The following is a 14,897-nucleotide window of genomic DNA, read 5'->3' on the forward strand; positions in this document are numbered from 1 at the left end:
ATTTTGTATTTACCTTAATTTGTGCTTGGGTTGTAATTAATACATAACTTGCATTTTATTTTTATTTGTTGGTGCATGAGCGTCTTACTCTTGGCACTTTGGTTCTGAGCGGTAGGTTATTGCTAGCATTATTTTTATCGCACATATATCATGCAAAATAGATATGACAACGTCAAGTGTTAGGCTACAGTGCATATCATGACAACACCATACATAAATCACGTGGTCATGGAACCATAAGTTACCAGTAAGTTCACAATCTTGCCCTAGACTTGCACAAGCCCCTAAAACAACTGTTTTCAACTTTTCAGTTTCTTTATAAATATATTATGTCTGCAGGGTCGTACATTCTATGTCCTCGGTCTCGGGTATCAATTATGTGTATGTAAAACAAGAGACCACTTTGTACTTATGCCTAGTTACAGAAACAAAAAAAAATACTGGGAATTCATCTACATGCATATGGTGTATGTACTCCAACAATGTTAGAGGTTTTACACGGCCAGATACTTTTGACAGGTGGCGTATAACCGCAGTCGGCAAAATCATATCCAATAGAAAAAGAGCCGAACAGCGACACCTTATATTATAGGAGTAATGGTGTATGTACATATGAACGATTCAATATCTGACATATTATGTCAAACCTCTTTGAAAGTCATTCGAGTACAGTTACATAGGCCTATACATGTATTTGGTAGGTGTTATCAGAAAAATGTACTTTTTGGATAAACTGAGACAAAGTCCACTGTTATGCATCTGTACATAATTTTCATTTTGACATCTCATTAACATGACCAAGATTCATGATCAGCCTGATTTTGTGCCAGTCAATATAAGAATTGCTTCTTAGTTTGTTCAACTTAATGGCCTTGACCTACTCTCAAGGTCACAGGGGTCAAGTGTGATAAAATCTTCAAACGACTTTTCAGTATACATGTATGTAACCAAAATTCCCAGGGTCACAATGAATGACCATCACCTTCATGGGACAGATGTTGGGATGAAGTAAGTCTCAAGACCTTTACTATAATATAAGGTCAAAGAATTCAAATATCTTAAACAATACATGAACTACCTACATACTGATATGATACATATCAGATATCAGGTGGGCCCAGGGGTCGCACTGTCTGTCACCAAAAGCATAACTGCCAAAAAAGAAAGAAAGAAAGAAAAAGAATTTGCCGATTTTAAAATTGCATTAATATTGGAAAATAGAACAAGAGGCCCAAAGGGCCTTAACGGTCACCTGAGATTTGAAATATTTCGGCCAACTAAATTGACCCTTTTTGGCCCCACCCATCAGTCCTAATGGGGTCAGTCTATGAAGAGTATTTGATTCTAACATATAGTAGATAAGAAGATTTTTGAAATTTCAGTCAATTTGACCCTTTTTGGCCCCACCCACCAGCCCCTGGGGGTCAACTAGGGCCAACATGTACATAACATCAAACTGTAATCCCATGATGATAATTTGAACCAAGTTAGAATGAATTCCAATACAAATCCAACAAATAATAGTCAAAAATGTGATTTCCCTATATAAACTATAGTAAAGTTTACCCCCTCCCCAGGGGCAAACGTGAGACCCCAGGGTCATGAAATTCACAATTTTGGTAAAGCACCTTAAGACCCTTCCATCTATGAAGAGTATTTGATTCTACCATATCTGAGAGTAGAGAAGAAGATTTTTGAAATTTTAGTCAATTTGACCCTTTTTGGCCCCGCCCACCATCCCCTGGGGGTCAACTAGGGCCAACATGTACATAACATCAAACTGTAATCCAATGCTGATAATTTGAACCAAGTTAGAATGAATTCCAATACAAATCCAACAAATAATAGTCAAAAATGTGATTTCCCTATATAAACTATAGTAAAGTTTACCGCCTACCCAGGGGCAAACATGAGACCCCAGGGTCATGAAATTCATAATTTTTGTAAAGCACCAGAAGAGCCTTCCATCTATGAAGAGTATTTGATTCTAACATATCTGAGAGTAGATAAGAAGATTTTTGAAATTTCAGTCAATTTGACCCTTTTTGGCCCCGCCCACCAGCCCCTGGGGGTCAACCAGGGCCAAAATGTACATAACATCAAACTGTAATCCCATGCTGATAATTTGAACCAAGTTAGAATGAATTCCAATACAAATCCAACAAATAATAGTCAAAAATGTGATTTCCCTATATAAACTATAGTAAAGTTTACCCCCTCCCCAGGGGCAAACGTGAGACCCCAGGGTCATGAAATTCACAATTTTGGTAAAGCACCTTAAGACCCTTCCATCTATGAAGAGTGTTTGATTCTACCATATCTGAGAGTAGAGAAGAAGATTTTTGAAATTTCGGTCAATTTGACCCTTTTTGGCCCCGCCCACCAGCCCCTGAGGGTCAACCAGGGCCAACATGTACATACCATCAAACTGTCATCCCATGCTGATAATTTGATACAAGTTAGAATGAATTCCAATAGAAATCCAACAAATAATAGTCAAAATTGTGATTTCCCTATATAAACTATAGTAAAGTTTACCCCCTCCCCAGGGGCAAACGTGAGACCCCAGGGTCATGAAATTCACAATTTTGATAAAGCACCTTAAGACCCTTCCATCTATGAAGAGTATTTGATTCTACTATATCTGAGAGTAGAGAAGAAGATTTTTGAAGTTTTAGTCAATTTGACCCTTTTTGGCCCCACCCCTCAGGCCCCTGGGGGCTGGGGACCATATAATTCACAATTTTGGTTGACCTTCAGCCATAGAAACTTTCTGCCAAATTTCATTGAAAATTTTGTTAAGTGGTTTTGGAGAAGAATTCAAAAATGTAAAAAGTTTACGGACGCACGACGGACGACGCACGACGACGGACAAAAGGCGATTAGAATAGGTCACTTGAGATTTCGTCTCAGGTGACCGAAAAAGTACTAACCAAATTCAGACACAGGCCAGAGCTTAGCCCTGTATCTTGTTAATATATATTTTACTTTTTATTTAAGGTGATTTCGGCACAACTTTGCCATTTTCGACAGACCATGATAGGAAGCTTCAATGTGAGCAGTTCCTTCATTAGGAGAGTTTTGACCAAATTACCAGTACCCCATCATGGATCTTCATACATCTCTCTTAATGGATGTGGAAATATCAGCTGGACATCCAAATTGCAGAAAAGACAGAATTCACATTATAGAAGAACAAATAGTAATCAAAGTTTAGAAGTGAAAGATTTGCCAAGGTTCCATGGCAATTCTGATACATCAGTGCATGCAAAAATTTTACCTTCAAGTTACATTTTGCAAAAATGTCAATCACAAGCAAAAGGTCCTTATCAGTGGCAGAGACATTTCCACGAGGACAAAAAGACAACATCCTTGACTGTGTTGGGAAGCCTCAAGGAAATAAAGTCTTCCCCTGTTCCAGCACTTGTGTTGGGATTCTCTGGTCTAATACCCTTTTGTGGCAGCCCCCACGTACCTTGTTATGAATCAGTTATTTTTACCGGACATGGCTTTTGCCCAGATGGTATATGGTGCCACCATCTTGTCATTCTTGGGAGGTGTGCGATGGGGGATGACAATTCCTGACGACAGCATTCTACAACCCAACTGGTTCAATCTGACCTACAGTGTGACCCCTTCCCTAGTTGCCTGGGCTGGAATTCTCATGCCAAGCCCATTCTCCTCCTTGACTCTAATGCTTGGCCTAGCTGGAGCGTGCTATATGGACATGGTATCTTATGGTTATCCCCCTTGGTTTAAAGGCCTCAGATTTACATTGACATTCGTAGCCATTTTGTCCTTGTGGACAACACTGATGTGTAGTCTTTTACTTGACTCTGAAGCCAACAAACAAGAAAAGAAAGACTAGAGTTTTTGATGCCTTTTTAAATTAATTAGATTGTGACAATAAACTATTAACTAAAGTTTAATATAATTTTATTACACTTTGTTTCGTCATTGTAAGCATGCATATGCTTAAAGGAGCATTCCCTCATTTGAATAAAGTTTAGGTCATCAAAATTAAACTTACTGGAAATGATGTATTTTTTCCAAGTAATAAAAGTTCTAATCTTTACATGGCAATTTTTCTCTCAAAATAAACCAAAGTTCTTTGTGTATCACATGTAAGTACTGAAAATTCTTAATTTGTCCCAAAGTATCAGACACACGTAATTTGTATACGATACACCATTTTTCCTGTACATTTTGGCATTAATTTAATCATCGTTCGGACATAGATTTCATCAATAGAAATTGTGCTTGTTTCTGATGTCTGAAAAAAGGAATGCCTCTTTAAGTGAAGTCACTGATATACTGGTTTCACCACATGCTTTATAGATTTTTTTTCAACCTTAAAATGAGTCAATATCTCAAACCAATTACAGAGCAACCCGCTTATTTGCATATTACCCTTAATTTAATAAACAAAAGAAAAAATCTTGTATAGTGATCCAAGTTTATTGATTTTCATCACCATGATCATATATAAAATTTAAAAAAAACAAACAAAAAATGCTTCCTCAAACTTAAGATTATCAGCAATTTATAAGTCACAAACTCTCGCTATCAGATCTGATACAAAATACACTCAATCAGAACACTCAACATCACAATATCTCAAAATCATCAGTTTCTGATCATGATTAAATGAAGAATTTATCTTACGAAACTGACCTCAGTACTTGGTTGATCAATTTGTAAGTAATTATATATATAAGAAATTGATATCAAATATAAATAATTTGCTGGCCACTCTAATATATAGTTGCAACTCGTAATACAAACTATTTCTAACACACATGATGTCCTTGTTATACTAGGAAGTGATGGGTATAGTCTATCATCTGCTCAACTTATAATATATTTATTTGACTTTTAGTATCCGGAATATTATATATATATATATATATAGGATCATATCAACATTACCATTTGTAGTTGGACAATGACCTCTACATGTTGTCTTGACATTTGTATGATACTGACCCTTTGGAATTGACAATAACAACATTTATGTATATTACCGTAACCAACAAAACATGATATAACAACCAATACAATTTACTAAAACAGAATTACCACAGATTATTCATTTGCCTTTTATTAATTATTTTCTTAATTGCATAATTTAAATCGGATTAGTGACTAAAAATTCACTCACAAATGTAATTTACTACTTTAAGAGCGAAATATCTGCTCTATGTCTATACAGAACCATCAGTTGCCTACAATCTAAGTCAGTGATAAATCACTTCATTTTGTCCTTGAGAGTGTTTTATGGTCCCAACAATAAATGTGTAGTACAGGTATCATTCATCCTGATTTGTGTAGGCTAATCAAGACAACTCTGTTATTTTTGTGGACTTGGAGTTATATCACATGTACAACTATAAGAAGAATCAACTTTGTATCACATACATTATGATTTAAATTTGTTCAATAAAATAATTTAAGAAAACAGAAGAAGCCAGTTCTTAGGCAACCTCGCTAGCTAAGGATGTTCAATACGATACTCTCCTTTTCACGATACTCTTGGCTTACGGCTAGCAAAGTTGATAATGAGGAGACATAAAGTTGTCTCCCTTTATATTTTGTCATACCTCACAACATATACAGAATGTTACTAAAACTGGTCAATGAAAGTTAACTGAGATTTACCTATTACATTCATATACATGTTTTTTAATTGTCATTTTGTTAAAAAATATACATTCCTTAAAACCTGACATTATGATCAACATAATCGGTTAATCGTAAGTGTTATATACTTAATAGACAAAACTCTAAACAGGCGTAGTAAACATAGCCATGTAACAGCTGATTTTATTCAGATTGTCCTCAACTTATCCTATTTTAAGTCTCTTTGGCCTTAATAAAAGATTAAATTCAATACAGGTAAAATACAAATATCCTTCACATATACATCAGTTCCTGAATCAATTCAGCTCTAAAGTTATTAGTTTACAAGGCCAGTAAGCGTGTATAGTATTGATATTACTAGTTTACAAATTATACTTTGTTTTAGTCACTTTCAACTAGAAAATGATCATCATATACCTGGTATGTGATTTTGGAAGAAATGGATGGAGTAATACATTAAAATTCAGTTAAGTTTACCTAGTTTCCTAAAAATCACTTCCCTGGTATACCAGTACTTAATAATCAAAATATCTTGCAAATTACCAGTATGTTTCATATATATTATCCAACCTAAGAACAAGTCAATCACAATTTAGACTGCTTCTGAAGTTGTCCAGGTCGTTGGTACATAGTAACAACAGCAGCACCACCTATGCCAAAGTTATGCTGAAGTCCAACCTTTGCCCCATCAACTTGTTTCAGTTTGGCTGTCCCTCGCAGCTGTGACACCAGTTCTGCACATTGTGCCAGACCTGTAATGAAAATGAACAAATATCTCAAAAACCTTGTTTTACACATTAAAATGATTTGAAAGACTAAGTAACTCTTAGCAATTCACAGCCCCCATCTCTAGTTCTTCCTTGGTACCAAAAGTTAACACAGGGACATAACTCTGTATGCAGTGAGGCACACAACCCAATTTCTTTATACAATATTCCACAATCCCAAAAACTCACATACAGAATTTGGCTATGGTAGGAAACATTATATGCCCCATAAAGTGATTAAACTAAGGCCCATAATTCAGTAATAAGTGAGGACTGTTACCCAATTGAAACCCAGGTATGCGACATTCCACCATTCCAATAATATTTCAGGGACAATTCTGGGTCATTAGTTTTACAGGGAGAAAGTGGATAGGATTTTCCTTTATAGCACATTCTCAAAGATTTTCAGCAAAAAAAAACTAAATCTTAATCCAGAGTGATACCTGGTATTTTCATGCAACACTCGTTAAATATATGTAAATATAAAACCTTTTCATGTCTGATCGGGGAATCAAACCCCAGGTGAACGTGTGTTACAGGTGAGATGCACAGTGAAGAAGTTGCCATAACTCAATTTTAGTGTGAGCTAAGTAATACCAAACTTAAGTACACATTTTATTCTATTACAATTTACAACCTAGGTTATTCCAAATATAAGCACATTTTGAAGTCTTCACCTTACACAATTACTTTTTCAAATGTAAATGTATTTCTACCACAATACCCTGTGTTATTCAACTCTCAGACCATCAGTTAATCATTACAGCTGTTGATTAACAATCTGTTTATACCACAAGTGGTATAAACTCTGTACGCATCTTGATTGGCTGACACGGTGAACTTTGACCCAAGCTGCAATTGTTATTGACGTCATCAATAATCTAATGACATCACATCACCGAGTCCCGGACGTCGCCGGTACACTTTATTTGCATACGCGAAATTATACTTGGCCACGTTTCCCTTTGATTCAAGCCGATATTATTGTGGTAGAAACAGGTCACACCACTCGAAATTGTTGGATATGGAATTTATTTCACACTCGTAAGTTATTTTTTAAAAGTTGCAAAAAACACTCGCTAAAGCTCATGTCTTTTGTAACTTTTAAAAAATAACTTACTCGTGTGCAATAAATTCCATATCCAACAACCACTCGTTGTGTAACCTCTATATATCATAAATAATGAGTGCATGTTTATCATTTTCTAAACATTAAATTCCCTAAATGAAGATATACACAAATCTTAAATTATGATTTGTACTATTGCATTCATTTTAGCTTTAACAGGAATAATACATACAGCCAGGTGGGTACCCTGATTAGACATATGCAATATATTAACATATATATATATATATTGGAGCAATATTTAAGAAAATGATATTAGAAAATACCTGTTGCCCCAATTGGATGCCCTTTAGACTCAAGTCCACCTGAAGGGTTCACAACCCACTTTCCACCAAGTTTGCACATTTCTCCTCCATTTTTGTTTTTAAACCATTTTCCATTACGAATCAGATCTACACCTTTCCCTTCCTGGGCCAACTGAAGAGCTTCATACATGAAGAGTTCATTGCAAGAGAAACAGTCATGGACCTCCAGTACATCAACATCATCAGGTGTCAACCCAGAGTCCTGGTAACAGCGTTTAGCTGCCTCCTTAGCCATGCCGTAGCCAGAAAGGTCCTGGAAGCTCCGCCCAAAGGATGAATCCATGTCAGTGACCATGTGTTGAGCAATAATTTCCACAGCATGGTGCTGGAGGTTATTGGCCACCACAAAATCCTCATTACAAACAATGGCAGCTGCTCCGCCGTCAGCCGTCGGAGCCGACATCCAAAATGTGATTGGGTCACAAAGAGGGATTTTTGTTTTAATGTCATCGCGTGGAATAACCCTCTGAATTGCTGCCTTTGGGTTGTTCAAGCTCTGTTTATGGTTTTTATAGGAGATTTCTACCATGTCATCTAAAGTGGCATAAGGATATTTTTGTAGGTATTCTCGTGCTGCATATGCATACAATTTGACGACATCTGATGTCATCTGATTTAGACGTGGCTGGATGAGACCTGGTTCAGCTCCAATGTTCACCATGTGATCCATATGACGCTTGACTGGTGATGTTCGGTCTGTGTACTTTTCAGATAGACCTCTTTCCATCTTTTCAAAACCTGTGCCATACAATGAATATAAATGTATGATATTACGAAAATCATTTGTTATAAAAAGTCATTCATTAGCCATCACATTTTCAAATTAAGTCATTTTATAGAGTAAGTTCCACATGAATTTATCTAAAATGATAACATCTATTTATACCAAATGATGTCCAGATACTGCCTTACAAAAGTACGGAAATTTATATGAATATTCACTTCAAAGTAATTTTACTACCTCAAAATATATCAATAATATGCTATGATAATAAATGTGAAGGAACAGGGAAAACACATTCCTGTCAGGCGCCCAATAGGAATTGAACCCAGGTCTCCTGCATGATAATCCTTTGTTCTTCCAAGTAAGACAAAGAAGCATATGCTGTCAGCTGAGAGACAGAGATCATATTTAACACTTTGTACTAGCCACACCTATCTGCTCCTTTTACACAAAGATAGATGATACAAGATATTTACAGTATGACATAGTATCAAAGAAATATGTTTGACAAGTACCAAGAGCCATGACACAGTCCTCCATCCCACTTTGGACCAAACGCCTAGCCAACATCAGTGCACTGGATCCGGAGGAACAGTTATTGTTGACATTAAAGATTGGGACCCCACTGAGTCCAAGGTTGTACACAGCTCGCTGTCCGCTAGTTGGTTCTCCATAACAGTAGCTGGCAACCACAGCCTTCACATTGTTGTAGGGTAGTCCTGCATCTTTCAATGCTTCCTCGCCTCATAAATCAAAGCAAAAAGTGTCTCTAGAAATTTCCAGTATAATATAATTTTCACATGTTATATTTCATTCCAATAAATAACAAAAACAATATACATTACATAATACGTAAGCAGCCAGAATTATTCACCAAAGTGTCATTCTTGACAATATTTCAAGCATGAAATGAAAGAATTAAAACATGCATATTGAGTAAAATAGGAGATAGAATTATGACCATTTCTTGTTTAACACAATGTATTTATAAGATTGATTTAAAAAAAAATAGATGAACTGCCATAATTATCACCATTTTTCATCCAAAATTTAACCTGGATATGTCTATTGCAGTTCAGTAAAAATGCTCATGAATGCTATATTTCATTTCCCTGCAGCAATGATCCTTTCCATTAATTTGAGTAAAAATTTGTGTTGGCCCCCAGAGCTTCTTGCTTCTTATAGGATAATTACAGTAAACAACCCTTTCATTTACGATGTTTTTATATGATGGGAAAGAAAACAGGTTTACTTATATTTTCCTCAAGAATTGTAGTACCATTCATCACAAAATACAGATAAAGACCTACACTTGTCCATTTTCATGTCGATTACCTGCTTCTTTGCCCATATCTGGGTAGTCCCATGCTTTGGTCATCGGCTTCTCAAACTTTGTCACGCCAACGCCAACCACAAATGTTCTCATCTTGTTACGCAGTAAACTCATAGCCATTTCATGAAGAGGAAAATTTTCAGATCTGAGAAAAGATCAAATGAAAGTATATACAATCATGAACAAATGGATCATATCAGTTGCATAAATGTACCAGTCAAGTCTCAAGTTCCTCTCAACAATAGAAGATATCCCACCCATCATTGTATACTGACAGTACAGATTATTAGTTCTGTGCAAGTTTGAACTACATACTGCTTTTCTGTTCTTTATCCTCTTTCCTCTTTATGATTTTCCATGGTTGTTTTCAGTCAGTTTCTCAAATGTGTATGAAGAATGACTGACATGCAAGAGACATTTCATGGATGCCCGTCTGGTGTGCTTGTATGCACCTGTTAAATTTTGAGACTGATCCTTATTAAAAAAACAACAAATGTCCAATTTTTTTTCCCCCAATCTGTCAAGTTTCAAAATTGGACAGGCACAACCAGGACGTCACCATATTTGTTTATCATGGCACAGTTGGACCTGGCCAGAGTTGTTTATGAAATAATGACCAACAGCCCGAAAGATTTTATGTTGCATTTTGAGGAGCCTTATTAATGACAAAGACTTGCAAGGCATGTATTAATATCTGCTGGTCCATAAAGATTCATGAATGCCTGAAAAGCTACAATTAAGATTTGACAAACCAGTTTCTCCAGCTCCCTAACTGTTATACCCTATTCTCACAGTGCATGGCTGATGTCATTATATCTGTTGTAAGCAATTTAAACCTATTAAGCTGAAAGACAAATTACAAATTAGATTGATTCATGATTACATTTTATCATAGGCACTTGTCAGCTGCTTGTATCTGGTATCACACCCAGAGTTAAAATATTAATTTGTGTACATATCAAGGATACCGGATGTTAACTTTGATATTAATTGTAAAAGTAGTGAATAGGGAGCCCGCGACAATAGCAGAGCACACGATATAACACATAAGTATGTATAGTATACAGTTAGTACCACAGTACTACAGTACTGTACTGTTACTCGGTTAGTCTGCACGTATGGAACGCCATAGCTGCCTTATGTGGTAACTTGTATTATATGATGTATTCGCTTCATTATATGCAGTGATTATTTCATTTTATGAAGTGATTATTTCATTATATGAGGTGATTATTTCATTATATGAGGTGATTATTTCATTATATGATGTATTCGCTTCATTATATGAAGTGATTATTTCATTATATGAGGTGATTAGTTCATTATATGAAGTGATCGTTTCATTATTTGAAGTGATGGTATCATTATATGAAGTGATGGTTTCATTATATGAAGTGATGGTTTCATTATATGAAGTGATTTTTTCATCATATGAAGTGGTCGTTTCATCATATGGAGTGGTCGTTTCGTTATGATGACCAAATATCTTTATGACTACACTTTTAGATTTATAATACAGAAATAAAACCGGTAGAAATTTCCGGACGCTTTTAATTCCGTAAATGTTTTTGTAAATAATTGCACACACACGCCGTCTTTTTCTTTAAAAAATACATGGAAATAAAATCTTTTTTAATTGTAATTTTGTGTACTTAATAAGTCCGTAAAGTGAATCTAAATGAAACAAGAGGCCCATAGGGCCTGTATCGCCCACCTGGTTGGATTTGACCCAATGTCAAAATAATGTTCATGTTCAAATTGCTTTATTTGTAAATCTCAAACAATGCTATATGTGGTTATAGTGTGGGGATCCCAACTGCTTTAAAGAAATAATGAAGTCCAGACTCTCTAAGGTCTGAAAGATCTCAAGAATTGTTTTTAGAACATGCATTCATCACTTTATGACTAGTAGAGATTTAGATGAATTACGTTTATTTCCCCTATTGGGCCCCGCCCCTTTGGCCCCTCAGGGGTCAGAGTCACCATTTATGCAAAATCTGTTCCCTCTTCCCCCAAGGATGTTTCTGACTAAATTGGGTTCAAATCCATTCATAACTTTATGAGAAGAAGTGATTTAAAGGAATTACCTTTATTTCCCCTATGGGGCCACGCCCCTTTGGAACCTCGGGGTCAGAACCACCATTTATGCAAAATCTGTTCCCCTTCCCCCAAGGATGTTTCTGACTAAATTAGGTAAAAATCCAATAAGAACTTTTTGACTAGTAGCGATTTGAAACAAATGTTGACGGACGGACGACGGACGGACGGACGACGGACGCGGCGCCATGACATAAGCTCACCGGACCTTCGGTCCAGGCACAGGGGCTAGTAACGATATAAATGGGGAAAAAATGAAAAATAAGAAAAAAACGTACGCAATACATATAACATAACACATACATGTATTGCGTACGTTTTTTTCTTATTTTTCATTTTTTCCCCATTTATATCGTTACTAGCCCCTGTGGTCCAGGTGAGCTAAAAATGTGCAAGAAATGTAAACGTGTTAAGGGGGATAACTCGCAAAGATGCTTGAAACAGTGATGCTGTGGGTACACGTGTACGTGACCTATATTCCTTGTTGGTTCCCTAGGTAAGTGTCATTTAAAGACTGTTTTGTTAATGTATTCCAGGTATGATTGGGATATTTACACGCAATAACAATTTTGTAATCATTTTGCATAGTCAGAACACGTGTTAAGGTGAAATATTGAGTTAAAGTTAAGCTAGATCGAGTGAGGAGCAGGGCGGCCTACCCGCGCTACCCGAGAGGTAAGTTGGGCCTAAGTTTAACACTTTCCAAGAACACTTTATACTTTTATTTGCTAAAATAGTTTTTTACTAATGCCAATATGGTTTGCCGCATAGTCTGACGGGTACACAGTTACTATTAATAGATCTTATTCTTAAATTTACCTCTATGTTTTATATACTATTAATATGCCAAACTGCATAAAACACTATTAATATGCCAAACTGCATAAAACATACATATTTTCATTAGTAAACAACTATTTTAGCAAATAAAAGTATAAAGTGTTCTTGGAAAGTGTTAAACTAGAAACTTAGGCCCAACTTACCTCTCGGGTAGCGCGGGTAGGCCGCCCTGCTCCTCACTCGATCTAGCTTAAAAATATATTTCACCTTAACACGTGTTCTGACTGCAAAATGATTACAAAATTGTTATTGCGTGTTAATATCCCAATGATATCTGATATCTGGAATACCTTAACAAAACAGTCTTTAAATGACACTTACCTAGGGAACCAACGAGGAATATAGGTCACGTACACGTGTACCCACAGCATCAGTGTTTCAAGCATCTTTCAGAGTTACCCCCTTAACACGCTCTCATTTCTTGCACATTTTTTCATTTAAATTCACTTTACGGACTTATTAAGTACACACAATTACAATTAAAAAATATTTAATTTCCAAGTATTTTTTAAATAAAAAGACGGTGTGTGTGTGCAATTATTTACAAAAAGATTTACGGAATTAAAAGCGTCCGGATATTTCTACCGGTTTTATTTCTGTGTTATAAATATAAAAGTGTAGTCATAAAGATATTTGGTCATCATAACGAAACGACCACTCCATATAATGAAACGATCACTTCATATAATGAAACCATCACTTCATATAATGAAACCATCACTTCATATAATGAAACCATCACTTCATATAATGAAGCCATCACTTCATATAATGAAACCATCACTTCATATAATGAAACCATCACTTCATATAATGAAGCCATCACTTCATATAATGAAATAATCACTTCATATAATGAAATAATCACCTCATATAATGAAATAATCACTTCATATAATGAAGCCATCACTTCATATAATGAAGCCATCACTTCATATAATGAAACCATCACTTCATATAATGAAACCATCACTTCATATAATGAAGCCTAATGAAATAATCACTTCATATAATGAAATAATCACCTCATATAATGAAATAATCACTTCATATAATGAAGCAATCACTTCATATAATGAAATAATCACTTCATATAATGAAATAATCACTTCATATAATGAAGCGAATACATCATATAATGAAATAATCACTTCATATAATGAAATAATCACTTCATAAAATGAAATAATCACTGCATATAATGAAGCGAATACATCATATAATACAAGTTACCACATAAGGCAGCTATGGCGTTCCATAGCTGCCTTATGTGGTAACTTGTATAATATGATGTATTCACTTCATTATATGCAGTGATTATTTCATTTTATGAAGTGATTATTTCATTATATGAGGTGATTATTTCATTATATGAGGTGATTATTTCATTATATGATGTATTCGCTTCATTATATGAAGTGATTATTTCATTATATGAGGTGATTAGTTCATTATATGAAGTGATCGTTTCATTATTTGAAGTGATGGTATCATTATATGAAGTGATGGTTTCATTATATGAAGTGATGGTTTCATTATATGAAGTGATTTTTTCATCATATGAAGTGGTCGTTTCATCATATGGAGTGGTCGTTTCGTTATGATGACCAAATATCTTTATGACTACACTTTTAGATTTATAATACAGAAATAAAACCGGTAGAAATTTCCATATAATGAAATAATCACTTCATATAATGAAATAATCACTTCATAAAATGAAATAATCACTGCATATAATGAAGCGAATACATCATATAATACAAGTTACCACATAAGGCAGCTATGGCGTTCCATACGCACGCATGCATATGCTTGCTGTGATATGGCCATGGCATGGGAATGTAGCGGAACTGGACTGGGTCAGAAAACGAATCCGAATATCATTAAGAACGTCGTCATATAGAAATTGACAAAATCATCAATACCATACAAATCTAGTTTTGTTCTTTTCCGTGTTTTGAATGAATTATCCTTCTTGTCAAATACTCACTTGACAGATTCCTTCTTTCATTTTAGCAGACAACATACAGAGTTATCTTGTCCCCGTGGTTTCGTGTAC

General features: G+C 35.3%; 2 protein-coding genes across 2 annotated transcripts; one reads left to right on the top strand and one right to left on the bottom strand.

The window, feature by feature from the left end:
- The first annotated feature begins 55 nt into the window (after positions 1 to 55).
- On the top strand, positions 56 to 3,929 carry LOC117326075 (transmembrane protein 69-like). Its single transcript, XM_033882677.1, is given in 3 exon segments — positions 56 to 111; positions 3,001 to 3,450; positions 3,452 to 3,929. Coding segments are annotated over 2 exon segments (831 nt in total). The 5' UTR covers positions 56 to 111; positions 3,001 to 3,036; the 3' UTR covers positions 3,869 to 3,929.
- Positions 3,930 to 4,444: 515 nt separating this feature from the next.
- LOC117326074 (non-specific lipid-transfer protein-like) lies at positions 4,445 to 14,897 on the bottom strand. Its single transcript, XM_033882676.1, has 5 exons — positions 14,829 to 14,897; positions 9,901 to 10,043; positions 9,081 to 9,308; positions 7,803 to 8,579; positions 4,445 to 6,392 (listed from the first exon to the last, which is right to left on the bottom strand). Exons 2-5 carry the CDS (start codon positions 10,016 to 10,018, stop codon positions 6,226 to 6,228), a joined length of 1,290 nt encoding a protein of 429 aa, XP_033738567.1. The 5' UTR covers positions 10,019 to 10,043; positions 14,829 to 14,897; the 3' UTR covers positions 4,445 to 6,225.

The sequence above is a fragment of the Pecten maximus genome, chromosome 4 (genome assembly GCF_902652985.1).
Source record: "Pecten maximus chromosome 4, xPecMax1.1, whole genome shotgun sequence".
NCBI classification, from domain to species: Eukaryota; Metazoa; Mollusca; class Bivalvia; order Pectinida; family Pectinidae; genus Pecten; species Pecten maximus.